We start from the raw sequence: 27237 nt of genomic DNA, 5'->3' as shown, positions 1-27237 counted from the left end.
GACTGCTATGAAATAACTTTTTCGTAAAATTTCAGAATTCGAGCATGTTTTCAATTTGCAAATTCGAGATAACTGTTGTTTTTAGTTACTGATTTTTCCATAACCCCTAAAGGAAATTGTGGCAAGAAGTTTGTCGAATGAAAACACCTATGGAAAATATGAGCAACAAGTGGGAGGGTCTTCCCCTTTCTCCAATATAATCAATGTATTGTCCCAACTCTGTAGACATACGAGGTGCGTTCAAAAAGTATCGCGAATTTTGTGTTTTTTCAAAAATTATTGATTTATTCATTAATACCTATTTAGTCCCCTTCAAAGTAATCCCCATGAGATATTATCACTTGTGCCAACGTTTTTTCCAATCTTCGAAGCACTTCAAAAAATCATTTTTTTATCTTGTTCGCTCCTTCTTCGATGCCGTCTTTATCTCGTCAATCGTAGCGTAGCGTCGTGCGTTCATGGGCCTCTTCAGTTTCGGGAACAAGAAAAAGTCACAGGGGGCCAGATCTGGAGAATACGGTGGCTGTGGCATCATTAGTGTGTTGTTTTTGGCCAAAAAGTCACGCACAAGCAACGATGTGTGAGCAGGGGCGTTATCGTAATGCAAGCGCAAATTTTTGTTCTTCCACAAATCCGGGCGTTTCTGGTCGATTGCTTCGCGCAAATTGCGCATAACTTGCAGGTAATATTCCTTATTGACCGTTTCACCCTGTGGCAAGAACTCATGATGCACAACGCTGGTTTGAGCTTTGGTTTCCACGTCATAACCATAAACCCACGATTTGTCACCAGTTATGACCCTCTGGACCAAATTTAAGTCGTCGCGGACAGAGTCCAACCTCTCATTACCAATGTTCATGCGATGCTGCTTTTGGTCGAAATTGGGCAGTTTTGGTACCAATTTTGCGGCGACCCGTCTCATGCCCAAATCATTGAAAAAAAATCGAGTGGCACGAGCCAATCGATATGTCTAGGTCCTCAGCAACTTCTCTAACGGTGATTCGACGATTGGCCAATACCATTTTCTTCACTTCATCAATTTTTTCATCTGTTGTTGAAGCGCTCGGAAGTCCGGTACGCCGGCACGCTTTTCGTCGTCCACATCTTCTCGGCCTCGGAACATTTTGTGCCACCGATAAACGTTGCTTTGGTTCAAAGTAGCTTCTCCGTATGACACAGTCAAAATTCGGAATGCATACGCGCACTTAATTTCGTTTTTCACACAAAATTTGAATAGATAAAAATCGAAGACGAGCCGAAACACGTGCAAGCAAAGTAGATGGCAACAATGAACTGAACATTCAAAATGGCTAATAACGAACTCGTCGGCATGAGTGAGAGACATGAGTACAAACATATCGCCACAAAAAAAAAAGAAATTCGAATATACGTAAGCTACGAAAATTCAAAATTCGCGATACTTTTTGAACACACCTCGTACATACTTACTCATACATATGTGTACACATCCATATACATACATTCATACACACAGGGGGCGCTCGACAATTGATGCAATAAAAAAACTTACGTCAATAGCGGAAAATGCCATTGAAGGAACAAGATGGATGCATGGTACCAAGGAGTATTGCGCCGTCATAACATTGGACGTAAAAAATGCATTTAACTCTGCTTGCTGGTCCCACATTATGCAAGCTTTAGGGAACCTGGACACGCCACCATATTTATTGCGATTAATAAAAAGCTACCTGTCAGATAGAATACTACTCTATGACACAGACGAAGGAGTTAAGCAATATAGAGTAACTGGGGGAGTACCGCAAGGCTCTGTGCTGGGCCCTCTGTTGTGGAATGTGCTCTACGATGGAATCCTCCGCATCCCTATACCAAAAGCAGCCCAATTAATCGGATACGCGGACGACATTGCGTTGGCAATAGTTGCAAAAGAGCTTCAACAAATAAAGACTATATGTAGTGCGACTGTTTTCAAACTAAAAAACTGGCTCACATCGACAAACCTACAGCTTGCGGGACAAAAAACTGAAGCAGTTTTGATTACAAGCAGGAAAAAAATTGAGAACATTACACTAAGCATAGACGGGCATAACATCAACACCCAACCGTACCTGAAATACCTGGGAGTCATGATTGATGCACGCTTAAACTTTAAAGTGCACATTGAAAAAGCTTGTGAGAAAGCAGCACGGGTATGGCTAACATAGGCGGGCCAAGCCAAAACAGAAGGCTACTACTGGCAAAAGTTACCCAATCCATTGTAATGTATGCTGCACCGGTATGGGGACAAGCGCTAAAATACGAAACATACGGCAAGAGTACGAAATCTCTTTTTCGACTGAGCGCTATTAGAGTCGCAAGCGCTTTTCGCACTGTATCCCATGAAGCTATTGGGGTAATCTCTGGCATAATGCCCCCAGATATAATGGCTCTGGAAATTAAGAAAATATATGACAAGAGCCGAAGCCTTGGCAGGCCGTTAATAGCTGAGGAGCGCAAAGAAATCAGACACGAGAGTCTATCTAAATGGCAACGACGCTGGGATATAACAACCAAAGGGAGATGGACACACCGACTCATTAATGATGTGCAGGCATGGGTTGATAGAAAGCACGGTAGTGTCGACTTTTATATGACGCAATTCCTGACAGGACATGGTTGTTTTAGAGAGTACCTCCATAAATATGGCCATGATGATGGAGTTATATGCTCATTTTGTGCCGAGGCTAATGAAAATGCGGAGCATATTTTCTTTCACTGCCAAAGATATAATAAAGAAAGAGAGTTGTTGGAGAACCAAGTAGCAGAAAGAATAACACCGGGCAATGTTGTCCCACATATGCTACAATCAAAAGAAGTTTGGGATGGTATCAAAAATTTGTCAGCGTTCGTACTCAATAATCTGAGACAAATGGAGAGAAGGCGAAAAGGCGAAAGCATAGCAATAGCTGAAATACCATAGTAGTAGATGTAGTACCTTTTCCTGTAGTAGTAGATTTAGTAACGTATGGTGGTGCTGTAGGCCCACTTGCTAGATAAATTTATTTGGATGCAGGTAAACTGACGATACCAGACATAGAAACTTACGTTTCTGTGGGATGGACAGAGACATGGTGGGTGGGGGAGTACTGTTATGACAGGGGTGGCTCTCTCATCAGATGACCTCAACAGTGGGTTGGTTACAAGCAGATGCTACTTTCGACGTATTGCATCAGGACATTAACGGACATTGAGCTTAGTGCTCAAACCGCCTCCCGACGAATACTTAACGGTTGTACCGGGGGGATCGGTACTTTGACGGTAGGAGGTTTAGTTCGGGTTAAAGTCCCACACTGACGGGGTTAGGCTTTCGATGCTTCCTCCTCGTAAAAAAAAAAAAAAAAAAAAAAAAAACATTCATACACACATTCATACATACATGCACACAACTTCACGACGAAGCATGCGCGTAGATCACATCCAATTTCCGTTATCCATCCCACTTTCTTTCTCTCTTTCATTAACCATTTCAGCAGCATAATAAGCACCTGAAACCAAAATTACATCCCAAGGCTATGTAGAAGTATTTACATACAGTCCAGAAGTATACAGTTAAGTGCCTGCTACTTTTTAATTTTTAATTGAGTATCAACTTAAGCCTTTCCCGCCCACAACCAGTAAGTAATGTGAGTAATAGATACCTAGACTTGTCTGCATAAAAATTAATGCACGTGTGTGTGCATGTGTTGATGCCACCGCGCACAGATTAATTAAACCATGATGCGGCAACTTGATTGTTTTGATTGTGTGCTGGAAAGAGAGTTGAAGATCACTTCGCATAATGAGAATCTCATTAAAATTGTCTATTTGATAGATTTGATACACTGATGCTCATTACTTTTTATTGATGCCTCTTGCATTGGCTCAAGAATTTGAAGGGTCATTGCAAAGAATAAGATTAGCTACGATACATAAATTCATACTTTCCCATACGCGGAGCGAAACTATTACTTATGAACACAGTTTTCAATTTTCAGTTTCTAAAACTATTGGTTTGTATTTCTGCGCTGAGAGGAAATTAATGCTGTCCGTACCTTAGTATAAAAGCGTCGGTGACGCCGGCGCAGTGATGCACTAACAGAATGACTACAGCAATAAACAGAACTTCACCACTATTACTTTGCATATTTTGTGTGGGTAAGTTAGAAATAGGCGTGGCTTACTCACCCAAACTTTAAAGGAACTCTTAAGTATCTCTTTTCTGTGTATTTCTTCTTCACAGCTCTGACTGCTGCTGTGGAGCCTGCGGTAGTGAAAGACGCCAGCGCAGGAATAGGAGTGAATGTTACAACAACAACAACGAAATCCGCGCCTACCACCGCCAACACAAATGCGTTGCCTAATACGACCCAAACACCGATGCTGCTTGTCTTTGACGAGCCCACCGCACGATCGCAGCAAGCCGACGAAGGACGCGCCGTCACGCCAATTAACGCAAATGAGTTAGATGGACGTAGCGCTTATATTAACAATCAGTATGTAGCCGATGGCGAAACACTACCGTATAATGATACCTCGCCACCGCTCTATCAGTTTCTGCAGGAACAAATGGAACATATACTCGGTTCGAATTTGCCAAGTGAAACGACAGCGAATGGCGCTGTGGGCAAAGAGATGAGCGCCAACGGTTATGACTTGCCGGCGTTACAAAATAATGCAAATAGTCCTGTGTTTGCTTACGGCACAACAAACTTTGAGGAAGAGGACGACATGATAGGTCCTTATGCGAACGAACCAGATGAAAAGTATTACCATGGCACAGCACCCACAAACCCAAATTCGATGGAGCTGCCTAAGCCGATAATTGTTGGTGCCACAAAAGTGCATGGCGTTAGCGTGCGACCAAAGTTACGCACCACAACAACATCAACGACCACTACCACAACCGAGGCACCTCACTTGCACACAGGTGGCTATGGTGGCCAATTGACATTACCGGCACCGCTTTCGGCAGCAGCCATTTCGCAGCAGTATAAACCGCAATTGACATCGAATGGATATGGCACGCACATGCCAAGCTATAAGCCACAAGTAACGGAGGAGCCTTATTCCGTGCCGAGCAAGTATGCTTATGTGCGTCAAAATAGTACGGTGCATATGCGAAAGCGGCGCATCACATTCAAAACCGTGGCGTCGGCCTCGCAGATTGTCTCCACACCGCTAGCGGATTTGATGTTTAAGTATTCAATAGGCGTGGCTAAGCCGTCGATGTCGGTGAACGGCAACTCTGTGTACGAGCAGGAGGAACAGCCAATACGAAATTTCATCTCGAGTAGCTATAATGATAATTTGGATCTGCCGAAGCATACTACTTATGCAGGAAGGATTTCACAAAGCAGTCATCGAAAGTATTAAAGAGGTTGTACATTTAAAAGAGTTATCGCCTATTTCCACCGAATCTCAACTGCACTCTTACATGCGATTGTTGTTGTATCAAAATTGACAAATTTTCTTTTGGAAGAAAGTTAACTGAACTTTGCAGGCATAACAGAAAATGTTATGTTAACAGTGATATCGAAGGGTTCTGGCAGATATGTACTGTACAGGCAAAGGGGAACATGAATAAGTCTTGCGTGGTAGAATTTTCGTACAGAAAAATTATTTTTACGGTAAATATATATTTGCTTTAATGGACGGAATAAATATTACCATTATTTGCAAAAAACTAACGCTAAAAAAGCAAAGCAAATATATGACAATTGCGGACGACCCTTTTAACATGAAAATACGGGCAAATCTGGTAGTCGTTTGATGTCAGATAACCTTAAATGTAATCAAAAATCAGCTGTTTGAGTTGGATCTATTGCGCAGAAGATGTTTGATATTTCTGAAATTTAACAGAGCTCTAACTTCATGTAAATGCTCTTGGTGGAAATAGGTAATTAGGAATAAAAATATTTATTGTATTTATTTAGCTCTATAAAACTTTATGAAAATAAAAACGAAATATTAATAATAAAGTTTGTTGTTGCTGCTACATAAAAATCCTGCCCAGTGGGGTGAAGTACATTCCCTTAACGGCAGGACCAGGAAACATACTGCCTCGATAGGGTGCGACCAAAGAGAGAGAGTTCGGGTCCCAGGACACAGGGGTATAACTGGAACGAAATAGCGGACGCATTAGTGAGTGTAATAGGACACGAGCCCTTTCTTGCGAATGGGACAACACACCATCACGGAGAAGCTTAGGAGTGACGAGCTAAGGCTAAAGGAGGCGAAATCTTTACTAGGAGGATACAATCAAAAAAGGTTTAAAAACTCATAACTCTCCCCAAGGATAAACTGAAAAGAATACTCACGGGTAGACTGCGAAGTCATCTGCACATGATCGGGATTTGGTCTACGGACTCTTGTCGTTTCTGCGACCAATCTCAGGAGACTCCAAAGCACCTTCTCCTGAAATGCAGAGCTATAGCGCAGAGAAGGCTGAGACATCTTGGCCAACTGTAACCAGAAGAAAAGCATATACGCTGAATCCAATCCAGCTCCATCCTGAGTTGAATAAGGGAACTGGGTCTGCATGAGGTACTGTGATGAGGAGAGGGCACAAATGTCCATGAGGTCGAAGTGCAAACCTCACAAAGAATCTAATCTATGCTAATCTCAAGGGTGAGGGGTTTTTAGTGGGTTTAAGTGAGCATGTAGAGGTGGTTAGCGTCATACACGGCACCTTCAAATACTGGATATATGTTGGATATGTCTGGGCAAGTTCTGATAGGTAGGAGTTTAACCTGACATAATATCCAGAACATGAGATAATACGATAACGTGACCCTCACGAGGCAGCTGTAGCTCTTGGTCTTCTATAAGTGGTGTTTGGAGTTCAATGACAGCATTTGACGGACGAGAGTTCAAGAAGATGATCAGAGACTCTCAGTGAATACTGTTTATAGACTGTGTGTATGACAGGTACTACTTTTCGAGCATGGTATGAAGATGTTGAATAGGCGGCACCGGTCGCTATCCTGACGGTCGTCTTTTGATTGGCTTGTAGAGAAATTTTGATGCCTTGGCTGCATGGTCACCCGCGAAGGCGGCTCTGAGGTAAATGTTGAGTGACTTAGCAAAGCTATTTCATTTTTTGGCATCCTCGCGCCTTTATGGCAAAATAGCATAATCAGCATTCATACCGAATTTCGCATATTTAACACTAATGTCAATTCTGTTATTGTTGTTGTTGTAGGACTTGCCTTGCCTAAGGGAAAGAAGTAAAAAATTATAATGTGGCTCTAGATCCGATCGAAAAAACTTTCGCCAGTTACTCAGCTCCTTTGTGAAATTGGTCGAGTTATTTATATCAAGTACAGATAGGTCCTACAAATCCCGCCATTCTTGGTCGCCCTTGCTTTCGTTGTTCTACCATGGGTTAAAATATAATTTTTTTCGAAGCTTTACCCTCCATGAATCGAGCATGTTTTTCTATTATAGTGCATTCCCACGTTTGTTTGAGCGTTTTATAAAAAGTGATGCGAAAGAAAAACTTGCTTTTGAAATGTATACTGATTCCGGAATAAACCTCTGGGCAAAAGTCATTCGTCCCTGTTGTTATTGTTGTAACAGCATAAACATTCCCCATACATGTACGGGAAATGCTGCTGAAGTGACAGTCCTTGGCCGGATATAAATCCGGGTCATACCGATTACGTAGAACAAACTGTTATGGGAATGTCCGTCCCTAGTTCTCATGGCTGTCGTTATAACAGTGAACGACGTAAACGCAGTCCCTGCCAGCTGTTACGATCAAACTAATGAGAACCCTATGAAAATGAAAAATTTCTTCGATATTTGAAAAGTCCCGTAAAACCCTGTCAGCTGATTGCTCTCTCACCACATAGTGTTGCCAGGCAGTACATTTCGAGATCATTTACAAAATAAACTAAAAAAAATTATAATTTTTATCAAAATAACTTAAAAACACTGTTCAATAATGTTAATTATAGATAAATGCACTATTTGCTTTTGTTGGTTTTTGGCTATGAAAAATTGTAACTGATAACGCGGATGTGTGAAAAAGTGCGTAAGCAAAAATATCAATGGCAGCATTGTGTAGATACAACCAAACACATACACACACAAACTGATGTGTTGTGTAAATATGTACAGTAGAAGCCCAATAAGTGCAATACCGATAACTGCAATTTCACGGAAAGTACAATTCGATTTTGAGTCCATAGAAAACTCGAAAAGAGCAATAAAAAATTGCAATTTTCGGGCGCAAAAGAATTCTTGTTCGAAGAAATTTTTTACTTAATAGGGTAATGTTCATCGCGCGCGAAGACACAGCTTTATAGCTATGCACAGTTATGGTTCTCGGAATTATTGCGACCAAAAACACTGCTCTCACGCTTTGTGATTTTTGATTTTTACAAATAACTGTAAAATTGTAGCGCTGATATCATAAAATATGGCATCGAATCGTTTGTGACATTCAACACGCGTTAGTTTCAAGCTGGTTCTTGAGAGTAAAACAATCGTTCGGAGTTTGAATCATTTTTTTTTTTGCTTTCATCAAATAAAATCATGGGAAAAGTGAAAAAGAATCTACATTTTCTTACATTGAAAGAAAGAGATGAGATTCTCCAAAAAATTGAAAAAGGCGTTAAACAACGAGATCTTGCATTCGAATACAAAGTTGATTGCGCAACGATTTGCCGAATAAAAAAACAATCCCGTTCATTAAAAGAAAATGCATACAAATAATTTTCACTTGGAAATAAACGGAAAACTTTGCGGTTTGGCAATCATCCAGATTTTCATGAATCAGCGGCGACGAAATGCTCCTGTTTCTAGCTTGATATTGAAAAGCAAAGCATTAAAAATATTTGATGAAATAAAAAAGGATGGAGAACAATTCAATGCAAGTGATGGATGGTTTTCGCGATTCAAGAAACGCCTCGGACGTCGCTATTTGACCGTGACTGGTGAATCATTATCTTGTGATCCAGAAGCCATTGAGCCATTTAAGGAAAAATTGACAGCGAGAATCGCTGAAAAAGGATATGTAACATCACAAATATATAATGCTGATGAAACGAGGCTCTTTTGGAAACTTTTGCTAAATAAAACCTACGTTTCGAAAGATGAAAAGAGTGCTCCAGGCAACAAAGTTTCAAAAGATCGAATCAGTGTTCTTTCGTGTGCAAATGGTGATGCCATTGGATATGGAAATTGACGACCCCCTTCTTGTTGGAGGATTACAACGGTTAAATGAGATGGTCGAAAACTATGTGGGTGAAGCAGACACAGATGAAATCCGCAATTGGGTTTTGGAATTAGGAACAGATGAAGGTGATAGTGAAGCCAATGAACCCGAAGATATTACTCAAGAAGAATCAACCGAAAAAGTCCAGCATGAATCGATTTTTGGCTGTGTCAATACAATTTTGAAATGGAGTGAACAGAACGATGTACTGTCATTCAATCAGATCGCTTGTTTGCATGATATCCGATCAAAAGCACTTGAAAAGTGTTACGAGAAAACGCAATCGAAAATAACAAAGTTTTTCCAAAAAAAATAATTGAATTTTGGAGCACACACTCATATGTCCTTCCGCATTGATCTCTTTGTATTAATTTCAATAAATATGTGTTCATTTTTCTTGAATATTGACCTTTTGAGCTCATTAAGGGGGTCTTCTGATCTCCAGCGAAAAAAAAAATCGATTTTTTTTTGCATAATTTTGTTGTATGTGTATGCGAGAATACGCCACAGAAAGGATTTTTTGAAAATCGCATTTTTTCACATTTTTCTGGGCACCGAAGTGTACCCTCCTCCGGCCGTTTTCATCATAAACTTTATCATTAAACGCGTTTCCCCGAAAATCGTGTTTTTTAAGCATTTTGGTCACACTTTTCATAGTAGTTATACTCCGATTTCAATGGTTTTGGTCTTAAAAGGTTCGGAAAACTTACCGCTAAGTTTCCCCGTGTACGATTTTTGAAATTTTTTTTCATTCCATTTTTATAACCTTTTAAAGTTCAAAAAATGAGCAAAAAAAATTTTTTTTGCAAATTGTTGCATAACTTTTGAAAAAAATTAAAAAAAAAAAATCTGTCACGGGAAAACTTAACCAGGGCAACGCATATCTAATTTTTGCTTTCTGATTACCCAGGTGGAAAAACCGTGACCAAAATGGAGACCTGTTTCGTTTGGAGGTGGATGTCTTCAGCGCCATTTCAAGGTCGCGGGTGTTAATTTTTTTCAAAGTCAAAACCATTTTTTAAAAGCCAAGACATGTACCTTTAAAATAAAAAAAATTTTTTTTTTTAAATATTCACAGGATTTGTCACAATCAATCCCCAAAAAAAACCTTCATTTCAGGGCCTCGAGACCAGAAGACCGCCTTAATTGCATTGAATAGAGTTAAAATATTTTTCCCTAGGTATTCCTCGATCCACAGGAGAAATTCGCAAAAGTGCAATTTTTCGCTAAGTGCAATCATTGCTGAAATTTTCCAATTGTACTTATCGGGCTTCTACTGTAATTAAAAGAACGCAGTTGTTCTGACGGGATGAGTTTTTGTGCTCGTTTAGGGGCTGCGGTAAGGGACTGCGTACGTCGTTCACTGTTTTCAGCATTTGTATCGATAGTTGTTGTTGTTGTAGCAGCATAAACATTCACCTACAATATTTAGTGGTATGCAGGTCTAATGTGGCAATACTGCCATTACGATATTCCCTGTACGAAATTTAGTGAAAGTCTTTTTCTTCTCTCCGATAATTAACTGTTGATTGCGTGGCTGACGTACGCATTAATAGACTTCGTCTTTAAGTCGAAATATATGTACATACGTTTTGAAGCTGTATAGTAGACGGGTGACACTTCCAGTGATAAGGTCAACGCGGCACTTCATGATCATTCCCATAACTATCGGTTAAACATTCTCTCTAAATGAGTGAGAATGCTGCTGAAGTAACAGTCCTTGGCCGGGTATAAATCCGAGGCGTATATTCATTTATATAACCGACTGTCATCGGAGCAAGCAACCCAATCACTGATTTTATCCGACCAATTTGTTTTAGATAGCCCAATTAGATAGGCCAATTATTTTAATTACAAACGCAGTAATCATTAGCCACATACAAATGTTTATTAGTCACATTTACATGCGAGTTACTTTATAAAAAGCTGCCATTATATTAATTAATTAATTCTATTAATATATAAACCAGTTCCATTTAGTTATTCTTTGTGACGCAGTTATGAATTCAGAATATCTCTACTTTAAATATAGAGAAAAGCGCAAAAGATCAGTTCAGTGATTCAATTGTTCATACAAATTGAATTTAATACAAATTAAACTAAAAACGGTAATTTTAATTCATTCTTCGTTGACACTCGACACCTTTATATGTATGTGTGTATGTACACCTAAAAAGCACTAAAGTACATAGAAAAAATGCTAAAAAAAAACCTAGCAAAATATTAGCTACATTTATACTCTTAATTAAATTTCATTCGATAATATTCATGTTTTGCGGAATATCAACGTCGTTCATTAAGTTCATGAGTTTCTATATTCATACACACGCGGGTTTTTAGTTTCTTAACTCGCCTCAACTTACAGGCCAAAACTTCAGAGCAATTAACGGCATGGTGACACCTGTCACAATGCTAGAAATTAAGTTTACACTGTGATTGTCCAACATACGTAAGCCGCAAATATGGCGCACCCCCAATCCCGGGCATTCGACGATCTTGCCTTCCTTATCAATACCCGAATACTGCATCGTTGCACCAAGTATTGAGTCCACTAATGAACCAAATAGTCCACCAATGCCGCCGAATACGATTACGGGCCATTGAGGCGGACTGGTGAGTAAAACATGTGAATCCACAGTGTAACGTACAGTTAAGTAGTAGACGAAACCAACTAGTAGACCACCCATAAGACTGGCGATAAGGCCTTGCAGCGACACACCACCATTTGTGCCACGCGGTACGCGCTGTCGTGTGGTGATGAGAAAAGGCTCACTTTTTGATAGCACACTGCCAAGTTCACTTGCCCATGTATCGCCATTGCAGCATGCGAAGGCACCTGTAACAACGAAAAATGCCAGCTTAGTAGTTAAGCCCCGCAAACAGATATATTTAGATTACTTTACTTACTCATAATAGCTACGCCTAACCAACTGGAACGATACTCTTTGCCAAAGTCTATCGGACGCTCACAACTGCCGCAATCTATGAGATATAATATGGCCAACTGGGTCGCCATGCCACCATTGCACAACACCTGCACCCAATTGCGCTGACCTTCCCCTATAAAGGAATTGCTAAAGAAATCAAGAGAATACGCATTACTTTATTCCATCCACCTTCTTTGAAGTCCTTTTCAAATTTTCGCTTTAAATGTGCACGAAATTTGGTGGCACGCGACGAACTGAAAAAGAAAGCCGCCAAACTAGCGAAGAATGCATGATTGGCTATAGATAAGAGAAATGCAAAAATAATCCCTAATGCTGCACCCGATTTGTTAACCGATTTCCTGCGCAGTGCAATCATCATAAGCGCCAGCGGCGCTAGAGTTGAAAACAGCCAACGTGTCGGCGGAATCACTGTGGGTTCTACGGCAAAAGTGAAAATTATTTTACATCCGCTTATCTTTAATAATTTGGGTATATTCATTTACCTTCGAATTCATTGGTGTACCAAAATTTCGAGAAGGCCAAATTGCCTAGCCACATAAATAGCGATAGTGGTATGGAAAGACTGCAAAATATCACCGGTAACCAGGCGTGGATGTCCATCGTTGACGCATATAATCGAATTAAAATTTAAAGTAAATAAGGCAAAGTGCAATTGTCCCGATTGTTGGATTAGTGATATTCACTTTCTTTTTTGAACAGCGCACTAGTGCAGCAACAAAAACAAAAACAAAACTGTGGAAACTTGATAGCAAAACAAAAATAAATGAAAGTTTCCTTTTTCTTGCGACGGTTCACAAATGAAGCAACCCTGCGCTTACAAGAGCACACCACACTCTTTTGTTTTTGCGCGAATGTCATAGAAAACAAAAAGAAAAACACGTTAAACAAATGGAATAGCAGGCGGCTTGCGGAATATCCTAGCAACAGCAAACAATTATAATTTCTAGAACTTTATACAGAAATCAATTAACATTAAAACTAAAGTCGGCGAAATATAGCAGCAGTAAATAAAAAAATGGCTGACGGCGATAAGATTGAAGTGCGTGACATTACACGTATAGAACGCATTGGCGCTCACTCACATATACGCGGGCTCGGTTTGGACGATGTGTTGGAAGCGCGTGCAGTATCGCAGGGTTTGGTTGGTCAAAAGGATGCGCGGCGTGCCGCAGGTGTTGTAGTGCAAATGGTACGAGAAGGCAAAATCGCTGGTCGTTGCATACTGTTAGCCGGTGAGCCGAGTACGGGCAAAACGGCAATAGCAGTGGGTATGGCACAAGCACTGGGCACAGAGACGCCATTCACCAGCATGTCTGGTTCGGAGATATACTCGCTGGAGATGAGCAAGACAGAGGCGCTATCGCAGGCGCTGCGCAAAAGCATTGGCGTGCGCATCAAAGAAGAGACGGAGATTATTGAGGGTGAAGTAGTTGAAATACAAATTGATCGGCCAGCAACTGGTACGGGTCAAAAGATAGGAAAGGTAAGGGTTGGATTTTATTTATTTTTATTTAATTTCCACTTAACTTTCAATTTTGCGCTTTATAGGTTACTTTAAAAACAACCGAAATGGAAACCAATTACGATTTGGGCAACAAAATTATCGAATGCTTTATGAAAGAGAAAATACAAGCTGGTGATGTTATTACAATCGATAAAGCCTCAGGCAAGGTAACCAAATTAGGACGCAGTTTTACGCGTGCACGCGACTATGACGCTACCGGTGCACAGACACGCTTCGTGCAGTGTCCCGAAGGTGAACTGCAGAAGCGCAAAGAAGTCGTGCATACTGTGACATTACACGAAATCGATGTTATCAACAGTCGCACACACGGTTTCCTTGCATTATTCTCAGGCGACACGGGCGAAATCAAACAAGAAATACGCGATCAAATTAACAACAAGGTACTTGAGTGGCGAGAGGAGGGCAAAGCTGAAATAAATCCGGGCGTGCTATTTATCGATGAAGTGCACATGTTGGATATAGAGTGTTTCTCCTACCTCAATCGCGCACTTGAATCCGATATGGCACCAGTAGTGGTGATGGCTACAAATCGCGGAATAACACGCATACGTGGCACCAACTATCGCAGCCCACACGGCATTCCAATCGACTTATTAGATCGCATGATTATCATACGCACGGTGCGATATACAGAAAAGGAAATCAAAGAAATATTAAAAATACGCTGTGAGGAAGAAGATTGTCTTATGCACCCGGACGCATTGACTATTTTGACACGCATAGCAACAGATACCAGTCTACGTTATGCGATACAATTGATTACCACAGCAAATTTGGTGTGCCGACGTCGCAAGGCGACCGAAGTCACCACTGAGGATGTGAAGAAAGTTTACTCCTTATTCTTGGATGAGAATCGATCAAGCCAGATACTGAAGGAGTATCAAGACGAATATATGTTTAATGAAATACAAGAATCCAACGAGTGCGAAGTGGTTACGAAACGTGAAGAAATTGGTGGCGGAGACGATCAACCTATGGAGCATTAAAGGAGAATCAAGACGAGTTTACTTGCACACATTCGAAAACATTTTCACTTTGTTTCAAAAAAAAAACATTATATTTCACTAATTTAATAATAAACAAAAAATATGCCTATGTGTAATTAGAAATGATACACCAACTGCTGCTTTGTTTAAAAGAAATTTATTGAGTTGGCGCATTATTTCAAGAAATGGGTCCAATGTAAGTGCTTCTTCTCTTAAATTTCGTGATGACTACATCTCCAAAAGTAGGAAATATACCATACAGTGACTCACAGCTTATTTGATGTAGGTAATACTTTTTTAGAAAAATGAAAAGACTCGATGTTTATTAAATTTAATAAAAAAAAATGTGTACGACTTGTAATGACATATTTATGTATTGCTGACCACTACGGAGAGCACAATAACAAAAACAAAGCACAATAACTGAAAAAATATAAAAACAAATAGTTGTCTCATCAAAATATGCGCACAGCTTAAATGGTGCAGTGTATTTTATATTTTCTCTGAGAATGCAATAACGGTGAAATGTATTTTTTTCTGTTTAGCTTAGCATCTTAATTCGTTCTCAAAAAAATTTTGTAAAGAAAAGTTGATAAAAAAATTTAAATTTTTTAAAATGGGAAAACGGATCTCACTTGAAAAAAGGTAAAACGTTATTCGTCATTATAAAAAGGGCAAAAGCCAACGAAAAATAGCAGAAACTGTTGCTATAAGCTCTCAACTGTCCAGCACATTATAGAAAGGTGTCGCCACGACAACAGGACAGTCGGTTCTCGTTACCGAAACGACCCGGATTTATATCCGACAAAGGACTGTCACTCCAGTAGCAATCCCCGTATGTAAGTATGGGGAATGTTTATGCTGCTACAACAACAACAGGATAGAAGATAAGTGCAGATCTGCGCCAAATAAAATATTTAATGATGCCGATAAGAGGTGGATGGTTCGCAAAGTTAAACAAAATATCCGATTAACGAACGAAGTCGAAAAATACTTAGGCAAGATATGTAACCGTTTCCACGACAGTCGGTTCTACGTTACCGAAACGACCCGGATTTATATCCGGCCAAGGACTGTCACTCCAGTAGCAATCCTCGTATATGCATGAGGAATGTTTATGCTGCTACAACAACAACAACCCTGAAACTGTTCGTAGAGTTCTGCGCGAAGAAAATTTTCATGCCAAGACTGCCCGAAATAAGCCGTTGTTAAATGCTCGTAATAGAAAACAAAGAAAAGAGCTTTGCTGACAACATTTGAACAAAGACATTTCGTTCTGGAAGTCCGTTGTGCTTGCGGGTGAAAGCAAATTTAACCTTTTCAGGCCTGATGGGAAGTACTGCGTTTGAAGAAAACGAAGCACCGCGCTTCAACCATGTAATTTGCGCTCTACAGTTAAAAATGGCGGGGGCAGTGTTGGGTATGGGGTTGCATGTCCTATTCAGGCGGCGGAAATTTAACATTTATCGAAGAAAACATGAATAAAGAGATGTATCTGGATCTGCTAAAAGATAATTTAGTACGAAGTGCGGATAAAATGGCCATTAGGGATTCGCTTAGGTTCTACCAAGGCAACGATCCCAAGCATACGTCTGGTATTGTAAAAACTTGGCTTATCTGGAAATGCCCACATGTAGTACACACACCTGCATAGAGTTCAGATCTCAACGTTATTGAGAATTTGTGGTGAGTGCTGGAAAATAAAATAAGAAACCACAACATTTCTATTGCTTCTGATCTGAAACGGGCACTACAGGAAGAATGGGCTAAAATTAGTTCCGGTTATACAGCAAATCTTGTATAATCTATGAACTACCGTTTAAAAGTTGTGCTGAATCAAAAGAGAATTTTTTTCTAATGGAAATACCATAAAATATACGAGTATTTGATATTTTAATATAATTTTTTTAGCTGCATCAAATAAGCTGTGAGTCACTGTATACATAAACCACATTTTCTGCGCATAATTGAGGAAAATTGACTTGTTTATTTTCAAAATGAATGCTACATCTCATCTTATATTTCCGACAGCATCCATATATCTTTATTTTAAGTACTATTTTTATATGCACATAAAGGTCAGATAAATTTTGATATTTGTTGGTTGAGTTGTAACAGGTTTTATGTTGGGTAATTGCAGTCAACGATTGTAAGTATATATTTTGGTAAGCCTCTGCAAATGATGCGCGTCATTTACACTTAGGAAATAATTAACTAATACAGATAGAACATTAAGCATTGCGACTACGTAAGTTTACAAGTTTTGAAATTAGGATTTGTATATTATATGAAAAAATTTATATAATATTTAACTTATGAGAAAACGTGTCTAATTTGATCAATTATATATTTATATATATGTATGTATATATGTACAATTGGGTGTGCCTGAGATTTGCAGGATGTAAACTTATGCAATGTGTGATATGAATTAAATAAATGTAATTACTGACTAGAAGGCTGCGGTGTTGCAAAATACAAAATGACCTAATAAAAAAAAAAAAAAAAAAAATGTGTATATAGCACTTTCGACAATAATACTATGCATTCGAAATATTGCAAGTATTGAATTTTGTTCAAAGCCACTAACCGGAAATTTACAGCCGATTTTAAAATTTTTTGTTTAAGGGGGAGCCTGGTTTATAAGGTCAAAAAAATCAATGTTTTTTTTTTTCGTTTTAAGCGATTCCTAACATATTTCAGAATATTCACACAAAGTTACAGAGCTTAATTCTCAATTTTTCCGTAGATATAAAGCCAAAGGTAGGCGAGCGTTAGGTAGTTACGCTGTGACCGGACAGCTATAGTACAAACTTTATCTTCTTTTCTCGACTTTCCATTTTTATGATTTCTTTGAATTGGCGTATATGAATGAAAAAATACTAATGAACCTTTTGAAATTAATCATAGCTTGTTCTCTTCAGTATTAAATTCTCTTCTATTTGAACTAACAAAATAGATAAATGAAATTTTGGAATTTCTCTCAGTTTTCTTAGTTCATCCAGAATAAAAAATCATGATAATTAAAAATCCATTTGAATTTTTTGCTTTAGATAATAATTACGAGCTGTATCTTGTACGCCAGTTGGAAACTCCAGCGTTGCAGCGCTCTACTAATTTCTATGTTAAACATTTTTTCCAACTTATTTTAACCAGTACAAAAATTTTTTATACTTTTTAAATGTTCATTAAAAGGTAGAAAAAACTTTGCAGTGCTAAATTAATTTTTTCCTTAAAAAAAAAAAACCGCAAAGAGATGCAATTTTTAGACCTCATAAACCCCCCTTAAGCATCCAAAGCAAAGAACCTATAAACTCGTCTTATTACAAAAAAAAAAAAAAAAAATAAATATTTAGACTCTTATAAAAATATGTGTCTTATTTTCGCAAATTTCATTTTTGTTAACAGCCTTTTCTTTTTGCACAGTTTATACAACAAGCTGCCATTTTCATTATAAGCAGTTACACCACATTCCACCGAATATATATATATATATGTATATATATATATATATATCAATACTCCCCCCTCTCAATTTTCGTGCCACTTATTTGTAAGTACATTCACTAATTTCGGTTCTCGTCAATTTTCTCCTCCACAGTTGGCGAAAGTGTTGTTGCACGTCCAAAAGTATTATCCTGTTCACGCCGCTTTGCCGAACGCTCAAAATGTTTAAATGCTTGATAGAAAATCGTCCACACGATGATAGCAACAAAAGCAAAATAATTGACCGAACTATAGGCTTTCATCCAACGCGAATAACTGTACAGAATGAACGGTGTCATACACCAGCCAATATAGAAGAGATCATAAAGCTTTTGTACGCAGTATTTCAGTACGGGATATACAAATGGTGGACTAATAAGATCGGCGTACACGTCAATGTTGGTCTTTGCCCAAACACTGGCAAACTGTGGGTGGAAAAGTATAAAAAGAAAATTATATAAAATAATGTGACTAAATTTTAATCATACTTACTTGCTTCTCCACCGTTACAGTCATGTACTCATTCAGAAAAGCCATGTAATAGCCACTATGGAAGCCATGCCATACAGCCAAGAAACCCAAAGCAGCAGCGTAGCTGATCGTGCGATTGTTAAGAAACTTTAACCGCTTATAGACATATTGGCCGACCCATTGATTGGTATTGACATTAAATGAATGCACGTAATGTTGCATTGTATAGCCAGTTTCTAATATTATAAGATTTACATTCGAACAACCAGACCAATCGTTTTCGCCATTTTCCTTCTTTCCCGCATGTGAAATGCCTAAAACATAAGCGCTATTTAACAAAATCCATACTTTTGAAAAAAAAAAAATGCTACTTACCTAAAATCATGAGCGCACCCTCTGTTAGTAGCCAACATGCGACGTACTTGTACAATGCCAATTTTGCCCACACACCCAAATAGACAAGCCGCCAAAAGTAAGGCACTTTCGGGTATTCATCCGAAATGAAGTAGGAGTCAGGAAAATATGTGGCACCTATTTGTCTAATGATTAAGTACACAAATCCAATAGACATACGCTTGAGACCAGCATTCACACCACCTTCGTATTGACGGAATTCACCACTAATAAAACGCTGATAGCGACGGTATGCAAACTGTGGTCCAATTAAAAACGAACAAGGGAAATAAGCAAAAGCAAACAGCTCAAGCAGTGAGGGTAGCTCGGCAATTGCATTTTCCTGTTGCTCTTTAGAAAGCTTTGCACGCTCTTTCAGGCCGTCGGTTATGTCGAAACCGAAACCAATCAAACGCAATACCATCACACAATGCGGCATTGTCCAGAGGATGTCATATTCATTACTCTCTGTGTAATAGTAGCCCACAAGCAGATATGACATGTGAAAGACGAAATTGATAATGATGAGTTCACGTGGAGCTGAGCGTAGTAAGCGCGCTAGAACATAAGTGGTGGCGACAGCAATGAGCGAGTGGCAGGTGTTATTGCCGAAATTAAAGAGGCATAGCAGCAAACCCCATGCGACGAAATAAATGTGATGCAATAATTTGTTTGGCTGAATGACAATAAATTTACGATATAAGAAAGAAATGCCATATCCTGAAAAACAATGAAAATTAAGGATTATTTGCTTCCACAAAGCACTGAAAAAATATGAAATTGCCCAATTTACCAGCGAAAATAGAGATTAACAGGCGTAATGCAGCTTCAGTGGCGCCAAATGACTGCGCCAGCTTCCCAATCAGCCCAAGCACTGGTGCGCTGGTAGGCTCCGCAGTCGACATGTTTCAAAGTTCAATACACGCTACAATTACAAAACAAACAAAAAAGTACTGTAAATGCCATTTGTAACTGGCTTATCAATAATGTTTGCATGTGTTAACGCTGGCATGAGACGCAAATGAAACTAAGCTATTTGTGGTGTGAACAGATACGCGCATAAATAATTATATTTGCATGCAAATTAAACATGTTTCTGTGTGTAAACAAAGACGGGTTGACATACTAACTTACTGACACACTGATTAGAAAACAAGAAGGAGTTGAAGATTAAGTAACCAGTTTTTCAAGCTTTTGATGCTATGAATTTGAACTGCCCCGTTTAAAGATTTTTTTTTTGCAGTGAAATGGGACAAATACCAACTAAAACAAAACTTAACAATCGACCAGCATGCAGGACAATAAAAACGACAAGTATAATTTGAGAATTGGCAAATTGCCACCAAGGCGAAGTGCCAACTGATATCGATTAAGAAAGTTCACATATATATTTATTTATATTATAAATAAGCACCTACAAGCAAGCATATAAAAATACTAACAAGTCGATACAACAACAACAACTAATAAGGCATCTGATAAGGCTGGATGCCCCAAGGCAAGCAAGACTAATGACTGAACTGACTTGTATTACTGCTACAACAACAACACGGATAATAAAGCTACTTCTACAACAAAAACATGAACAGAACGATACAATTAATTACGTCGAAATTAGAATAAGAGATGACTTTCATTTATTTTATTAAATCACGAAAGTTGCAAGTAATGCAGTTGTTTTATGAAAAGCAGATATGCTTAACTGATAAAGTAAAAATACATATCTATATTTGCAAGTAGTTCAGCTGTTCCTCATATAACACAATAAATATAAGACAATAAGAGACAAGCAAATAAAGTCATCTTTATTCTATTGTAAATAATTTTATAGCTGTTTTAAACAAGTTACTTATAATGCATACAATTTGCAAATTTACTTCAAAATTGTTTATTCACAATATGAACTAATTATTGATTACTCAAGTGATACGTAAATAAAGCTACGCATAACACTCTTTTTGCTTACCTCTACTTTGTTATTATTTTGGTCAACGTCCTTCTAATAAAGCGATACCGTTTTGCGTTTTGCTCCACCTCTACCAGTAAATTTGTACGTGCTATTGTTCGCGTATTTGTTTTTTTTTTTTTTTTGTTTTGTGGGGCTTTTAGTTGCTGCCTACGCGTTTTTACTACCCCCTATTAAGGCAGCAAACGTTAACAACTACCAGATATTTATTGTAACATTCACACTTTATATAATATTAATTTAGTATTGATTTTTAGAATTCTGCAATATTTAGTTTTGAAAATTAATAATCATGATTATCTAAACAAGTGTGCAAATGAATACTACAAAATCACAACGAATCCCGTCAAATGCCAAACAACAATGCTCGCATGACAGCTGTCAGCGTATATATTTGTTTACTTGATTGTGAATGCGAAGTGAGCAGAGTTGCTAGCCATATTTCAATATTTCATATTCACTGAACAATAATTGAATTATATTTTACCGCTAAAAAATTATATTTGTATATGTTCTTTTACAATTTAAATGTAAATCAATAGCGCCGTTTTCGCCTCTTCATTTGTGCAAACAAAAAAAAATTATTTGTTCTATCGCTGTTATGTTTTTATATTCTTCGTACGTGTTTATTGTGAACAATTTTCCTAAATTCACTTCACTGATTTGCAAAAGGAGCTGAGGCAATTAAAAACTAATTAGTTATAAAAGTTTCGACTGAATGTGAAATCAAAACATTAATAGTCGGTAGAAACAAAGGTCAGTGAATTATTAGCGCACAAGAAGGCGAGAGAAACTCAAATGCAATAAAAATAAACTGTATAATATCTCAAATTGAGTTTGACCATTTAACTGACGTGTCAACAAAACTGCAAATCATTTCTCCTCTTTCGCAATAGCAAAATAGCTTTATTACAACATTCCCAGCATAAATCTGGCGCATTCCAGCAACAGTATGCGACGGAACAATTATCCCTACCAACCACTTAATCAGACAACAGGGCAGAGCGCGCTGCCACACGATGCTCTTGAAGAAGAGAACGAGCGCGCTGCAGAAGATCTAAAACATAAGATCGGAGCGTTAAAATCACTCACTATAGATATTGGAAATGAGGTGCGTTACCAGGACAAGCTATTGCGCGGTATTGATGATGATATGGATCGGACGGGTGGCTTCCTTGGCAACACAATGGCGCGTGTGGTACGACTGGGGAAGAATGGAGGCAGTCGCCACATGTGCTACATGTTTCTATTCATACTGTTCGTATTTTTAGTACTTTATGTTGTTATTAAAATTAAGTGAATACATCGCTAGAGGCGAAATGGTGTAAAGAAAATTAGTTAAAAAAAAATTAACCGCAACCGAGATCAGTTCTCTTCAAACTGTTTGTTACATGCAGATTGAAAAAATTGATAAAACGCATGAAGTGATAATTTCACAAGATTGCGAATATAAACGAATAAACTATTTTTGTAAACATAAAAAATATATATTTGTGATTTATTTTTAAATGTAAATAAAATCTAAAAGAAGATAGCCTACAAACTAGTTATATGTATTGTAAAAGAAGTTCCATTCTATCATCATTAGACTGTACGAGTACTTAGCTTAATTGATTCGTCTCTCATAAGAGGGAAGTTTTCTTGTAAATATAAAAGGGGTGGGCCACCTACAAAATATTTGGACGCCATTTGCGCTATGTAATCCACGGTTGTGCACAGCATGGATTGAAGTCTAGCATGACCTATGTTTGATACGATGTCTTCATTTTTTTGCTGCGTCTGCTGAAATCTTGATCGTCACCATCAGAGCTATCAGCTGCGGTAGCTTGATACTCTTGATTTAGTTGTTGATATTCGTTGGGATCTATCACATAGCCTTTCTTCGCCTCTTCAAGCATGCGGACTATTAAGGAAAAAATTTAATTTTTTAAACACTTTTTAAATATTTAATTCAACTCGATGAATGTAAGATGAGCTTTTTGCTTAATATCAATTAATAAAACACTATTTTTTTTTTTTTGTTTTTGTTTTTGCTTACTTTGCGCTTCCAGTATTGCATTTTGCTTCTTAATGTCCTCCACATCTTTTTGATTCGATTGTATTTTTCGTCTCATTACTTGTATGCATTCTGTAGTCTTCTTCAGTATTTGTGCACGGCTGGCCTATGGCAGGGTACAATGGGCTAAATTCTGTAACACTATGTGACAGCAAACTAATGTATTTAATACCTTTTCACCCTTAAGTGCTGGCACAGCTTCACGAAGACTGGTAAAACTTTCCTTTATGTGATCTCGTCTTTTTCTTTCCAATGCATTGTGATGTGCACGTTTTTCGGCCTAGAAATAATTTACTTTTGTTATTTTATATAGGCACTGCAAATGAAGTCGCTTTACGGGGTGTGGAGGTCAGTAAACCATAAAAAGTAACCCTCCCCACCCACTGTGAATGCCCACCCTTTTTGCCTATATTCAACAGCACGCGCTCGCCAACACAAAACGTTACATAGCGACAGACACTCACCTGCGTGAAATTTTGAGTACTTGTATGCCTAGATGATTGCGCACCAGTATCTGAATCATTATCATCCTATGAATAAGAAAATAAACCAATTGGTTATTGCAATAAAATTCATAAATAAGTTTGTTTGTTTTGCTTGGCAATAGGTTTTGTTGCTGTTTTGTGGCTGATGTTTCCTTACATCACTTTCAATGTCAATATCCCTTTCCTCGTCGCTCATTTTCGTCACTGCGTGTCTAAAACTTGTTTTTGATTTTTCTTTTTGCACTTTATTGTTTTATTCCCTGATTTCGCAGATTTTAACGATATATTTGGTCTATTTTGATGAAATAAATTAATTGATTACGCACTTATTATTCTCTGCTTATATCTTGGATTACAAATTTCACACGCAAAAGCAAAAACGGTACACACACACATGCAAATACATCAAAAAACGTGCGAGTCAAGAACACGGAGAAGACGAATGAGACAATGAATAGAGAATGGAAAAAAGACAACAACTCTCGTTGCCACATAGAACGATTTACAGAAATTAATTCGAAAATCCCCTCATTTATAGGTAAAACAAAATTTAGTCCGTGGTAAATTTTGCCCAAATATGAAGGGATGGAAACGGTTTCTTGCTAGGTGAAGCGCATGGGGATTTTAGTAAAATATTTAGAAAGCCTTACAATAGCTTTGAAAATATTAGCTAGAATAATTAGAAAACCTCTGTCCTTTCGTATATTCACAGAAAGTGAGTTCACTTCAAATGTTCCATTATTGCAACAGAAAATCTTTATAAGCAAAAAAAAACTGTTATTCATTATTTATTTGACGGATATCAGCTGCTAGGTTTTGCTCTGTGATCTGATTTTGGCTATTTAGACATTGAAAAATGGTTTTTAAGACATCTACCGAATGCCTTTTTTTTTTTTTTTTTTTTTTTTCACCAGAACGACCCAGATTTAAATCTTGCCAAAGATTATCAATTCAACAACATTCATTAATTCGGGAATTTATTTTTTTGTAAGTTGGAAAGAAAATTAGGTTTAGATGAGGAACTGTGTGGAGTAGAGAGCTCTAAAGATCTTAAGGTCGATTGAATACCTGCTTTTTATGCATTTATTCATTCATTCAAATTAAATTAAAACCTGTCTCACTCCTTCATTGCGACGGATTCGAGTTACTCCAAGATACATACTGAGTTCTGCCATAAGTTCTGTTATAGTTATGAAATTATAATACTTTTTTTAATGAAGTTAATTTTATAAAATCCCGTAAATAATAAAAAAAATGTTTAATTTTCATTCGAAATGGTCACCATTTGCTTTTACACACATCTTTAAGCAATTAGGCCATTCAGTTATTGCAGCACGCACTGTTTCCATGGATATTGACGTCGCTGTTCGAGCCAAAGATTGTTTGAAACTCTCCAAATTTCTATGAGGTCTTCGACATTCTATGTTCTGCAACTCTGACCAGAAACTGTAGTCCAATGGATTCCAGGCGGCCAATCTTCTGCGGCTATGAACTCAGGAATATTATTATTTTTATCTACTGCTGGGTGGTTTTTGCCTTATGGGCTGGAGCGGAATCTTGCTGGAAGATCCAACTCTCTCCATTGAAGAGAGTACTGCTCAACTGCTTCACCACGCCTTCCAAGGTAACCCCTTTTTCGCAGAAATGAAGAGATGTACCGCCTTTACAAGACACTCCCCACCAAACCATTACGGAGTCTGGATGCTGGCTACGCTGAACCCTTGCAACAACATTTTTGACGTCTTCAGAAATTTAAGCATAGATTTTGTCGTTTTTCTTATTCAAAACTTTTTCAGCAGTGAAAATTTTCTCATCTGTGAAAAAATCGTTCATGTGGTCAACGTACCGCCGATAAAGCTGCTTGCATCAGTCTCGTCTAATTTACTGCAAACGCGTTGTCAAAAGATGACCAGGTGAGCGACGGAAGGCTTTCATGTGGAGATCATCTCTAATTAGTCGTGACATGGATCTGGTCAATACATTCACTTTCTGCTTTCTAAGGGCATTTCTGTTTGTCTCTCCACACTCCATGTTAGACTAAAAGCCATCGATATTATTCACGAGCGTCTATAGAATGGCGTTGGGAGCGCTTAAGAATGTAGAAGTTGAAAAGCACGAAAAAAGAGGTTGTCTGTAAAGTCGGTTTACTGACGATAGTTTAACGTGATAACCTCATAAGAAAATACTGATTGAAAGGTTGCATTTTTCAAAAGAAAATTTAAATTTTATTTGTTTGATAGATATTTTGTATGGATATAGAGAATGAGAGAATGAGATGATTAACATAACATAATATACTTTAACATAACATAACATAACATAACATAACATAACATAACATAACATAACATAACATAACATAACATAACATAACATAACATAACATAACATAACATAACATAACATAACATAACATAACATAACATAACATAACATAACATAACATAACATAACATAACATAACATAACATAACATAACATAACATAACATAACATAACATAACATAACATAACATAACATAACATAACATAACATAACATAACATAACATAACATAACATAACATAACATAACATAACATAATATAACATAACATAACATAACATAACATAACATAACATAACATAACATAACATAACATAACATAACATAACATAACATAACATAACATAACATAACATAACATAACATAACATAACATAACATAACATAACATAACATAACATAACATAACATAACATAACATAACATAACATAACATAACATAACATAACATAACATAACATAACATAACATAACATAACATAACATAACATAACATAACATAACATAACATAACATAACATAACATAACATAACATAACATAACATAACATAACATAACATAACATAACATAACATAACATAACATAACATAACATAACATAACATAACATAACATAACATAACATAACATAACATAACATAACATAACATAACATAACATAACATAACATAACATAACATAACATAACATAACATAACATAACATAACATAACATAACATAACATGACATAACATAACATAACATAACATAACATAACATAACATAACATAACATAACATAACATAACATAACATAACATAACATAACATAACATAACATAACATAACATAACATAACATAACATAACATAACATAACATAACATAACATAACATAACATAACATAACATAACATAACATAACATAACATAACATAACATAACATAACATAACATAACATAACATAACATAACATAACATAACATAACATAACATAACATAACATAACATAACATAACATAACATAACATAACATAACATAACATAACATAACATGCTGTTCAAGCAAGGTAACGACGCATGAGCAAGATAACGACGCATATTTTGGTGCGTGCAGCCGGCTACATAGAATTATAAGACGTTATCACGTCAAACAGTAATAATAACATTAAAACAACAGGTATTGTTAACAAACTTGGTTTTATTATAAATTCTTCAAGTAAATCAAATTAATAATAATCAATAAGAAGGCATATGCAAATACAAATACGTGAATTTAAATATGTACATATGCGCATATACATACATACACATATACGCTCACTTAAGTAGGAGAGAGCAAGATGTCGAACGTTGCCGTTCGTTTGCTTTGTTTGCTTTGTCGTTCGTTTCGCGCTTT

At 37.3% G+C, this 27237-nt stretch overlaps 6 protein-coding genes across 6 annotated transcripts; 3 read left to right on the top strand and 3 right to left on the bottom strand.

The window, feature by feature from the left end:
- Positions 1 to 4097: 4097 nt before the first annotated feature.
- Positions 4098 to 5370, top strand: LOC129242170 (uncharacterized). The gene is made up of 2 exons (XM_054878733.1): positions 4098 to 4152; positions 4238 to 5370. The coding sequence occupies exons 1-2, from the start codon at positions 4098 to 4100 to the stop codon at positions 5368 to 5370; spliced, it is 1188 nt and encodes a 395-aa protein (XP_054734708.1).
- A 5713-nt stretch (positions 5371 to 11083) lies between these two features.
- Positions 11084 to 12911, bottom strand: LOC129240134 (transmembrane protein 19). The gene is made up of 4 exons (XM_054875674.1): positions 12648 to 12911; positions 12334 to 12582; positions 12125 to 12277; positions 11084 to 12053 (listed from the first exon to the last, which is right to left on the bottom strand). The coding sequence occupies exons 1-4, from the start codon at positions 12763 to 12765 to the stop codon at positions 11572 to 11574; spliced, it is 1002 nt and encodes a 333-aa protein (XP_054731649.1). The 5' UTR covers positions 12766 to 12911; the 3' UTR covers positions 11084 to 11571.
- A 110-nt stretch (positions 12912 to 13021) lies between these two features.
- On the top strand, positions 13022 to 14832 carry LOC129240133 (ruvB-like helicase 2). The gene is made up of 2 exons (XM_054875672.1): positions 13022 to 13648; positions 13714 to 14832. The coding sequence occupies exons 1-2, from the start codon at positions 13181 to 13183 to the stop codon at positions 14674 to 14676; spliced, it is 1431 nt and encodes a 476-aa protein (XP_054731647.1). The 5' UTR covers positions 13022 to 13180; the 3' UTR covers positions 14677 to 14832.
- A 3171-nt stretch (positions 14833 to 18003) lies between these two features.
- Positions 18004 to 21338, bottom strand: LOC129240132 (lysophospholipid acyltransferase 5). Its single transcript, XM_054875671.1, has 5 exons — positions 20993 to 21338; positions 19820 to 19951; positions 19009 to 19746; positions 18655 to 18947; positions 18004 to 18587 (listed from the first exon to the last, which is right to left on the bottom strand). The coding sequence occupies exons 2-5, from the start codon at positions 19929 to 19931 to the stop codon at positions 18243 to 18245; spliced, it is 1488 nt and encodes a 495-aa protein (XP_054731646.1). The 5' UTR covers positions 19932 to 19951; positions 20993 to 21338; the 3' UTR covers positions 18004 to 18242.
- A 240-nt stretch (positions 21339 to 21578) lies between these two features.
- Positions 21579 to 22478, top strand: LOC129242300 (BET1 homolog). The gene is made up of 2 exons (XM_054878868.1): positions 21579 to 21748; positions 21889 to 22478. The coding sequence occupies exon 2, from the start codon at positions 21945 to 21947 to the stop codon at positions 22290 to 22292; it is 348 nt and encodes a 115-aa protein (XP_054734843.1). The 5' UTR covers positions 21579 to 21748; positions 21889 to 21944; the 3' UTR covers positions 22293 to 22478.
- On the bottom strand, positions 22456 to 23938 carry LOC129242299 (protein max). The gene is made up of 5 exons (XM_054878867.1): positions 23691 to 23938; positions 23513 to 23578; positions 23221 to 23328; positions 23031 to 23154; positions 22456 to 22895 (listed from the first exon to the last, which is right to left on the bottom strand). Exons 1-5 carry the CDS (start codon positions 23727 to 23729, stop codon positions 22735 to 22737), a joined length of 498 nt encoding a protein of 165 aa, XP_054734842.1. The 5' UTR covers positions 23730 to 23938; the 3' UTR covers positions 22456 to 22734.
- Between the last annotated feature and the right edge of the window lie 3299 nt (positions 23939 to 27237).

This window comes from Anastrepha obliqua, chromosome 3 (assembly GCF_027943255.1).
Source record: "Anastrepha obliqua isolate idAnaObli1 chromosome 3, idAnaObli1_1.0, whole genome shotgun sequence".
Classification (NCBI taxonomy): Eukaryota; Metazoa; Arthropoda; class Insecta; order Diptera; family Tephritidae; genus Anastrepha; species Anastrepha obliqua.
The sequence above is the reverse complement of the archived record's forward strand: the minus strand, read 5'-3'. Positions and strand labels throughout refer to the sequence as shown.

Excerpts from the sequence above, each read along its gene's own strand:
- LOC129242170 (XM_054878733.1), top strand. The coding sequence starts at position 4,098 with ATGACTACAGCAATAAACAGAACTTCACCACTATTACTTTGCATATTT. Across the intron at positions 4,153-4,237 it reads ACTTTGCATATTTTGTGTGG|CTCTGACTGCTGCTGTGGAG; the intron begins GTAAGTTAGAAA and ends TCTTCTTCACAG.
- LOC129240134 (XM_054875674.1), bottom strand. The coding sequence starts at position 12,765 with ATGGACATCCACGCCTGGTTACCGGTGATATTTTGCAGTCTTTCCATA. Across the intron at positions 12,278-12,333 it reads TGAAAAGGACTTCAAAGAAG|GGGAAGGTCAGCGCAATTGG; the intron begins GTGGATGGAATA and ends ATTCCTTTATAG. Across the intron at positions 12,054-12,124 it reads GTTAGGCGTAGCTATTATGA|GTGCCTTCGCATGCTGCAAT; the intron begins GTAAGTAAAGTA and ends TCGTTGTTACAG.
- LOC129240133 (XM_054875672.1), top strand. The coding sequence starts at position 13,181 with ATGGCTGACGGCGATAAGATTGAAGTGCGTGACATTACACGTATAGAA. Across the intron at positions 13,649-13,713 it reads CGGGTCAAAAGATAGGAAAG|GTTACTTTAAAAACAACCGA; the intron begins GTAAGGGTTGGA and ends TGCGCTTTATAG.
- LOC129240132 (XM_054875671.1), bottom strand. The coding sequence starts at position 19,931 with ATGTCGACTGCGGAGCCTACCAGCGCACCAGTGCTTGGGCTGATTGGG. Across the intron at positions 18,948-19,008 it reads GGGTGCGCTCATGATTTTAG|GCATTTCACATGCGGGAAAG; the intron begins GTAAGTAGCATT and ends CTTATGTTTTAG. Across the intron at positions 18,588-18,654 it reads CTGTAACGGTGGAGAAGCAA|TTTGCCAGTGTTTGGGCAAA; the intron begins GTAAGTATGATT and ends TTCCACCCACAG.
- LOC129242300 (XM_054878868.1), top strand. The coding sequence starts at position 21,945 with ATGCGACGGAACAATTATCCCTACCAACCACTTAATCAGACAACAGGG.
- LOC129242299 (XM_054878867.1), bottom strand. The coding sequence starts at position 23,729 with ATGAGCGACGAGGAAAGGGATATTGACATTGAAAGTGAT. Across the intron at positions 23,579-23,690 it reads ATATTGACATTGAAAGTGAT|GATGATAATGATTCAGATAC; the intron begins GTAAGGAAACAT and ends TCTTATTCATAG. Across the intron at positions 23,155-23,220 it reads CAGCACTTAAGGGTGAAAAG|GCCAGCCGTGCACAAATACT; the intron begins GTATTAAATACA and ends ACCCTGCCATAG.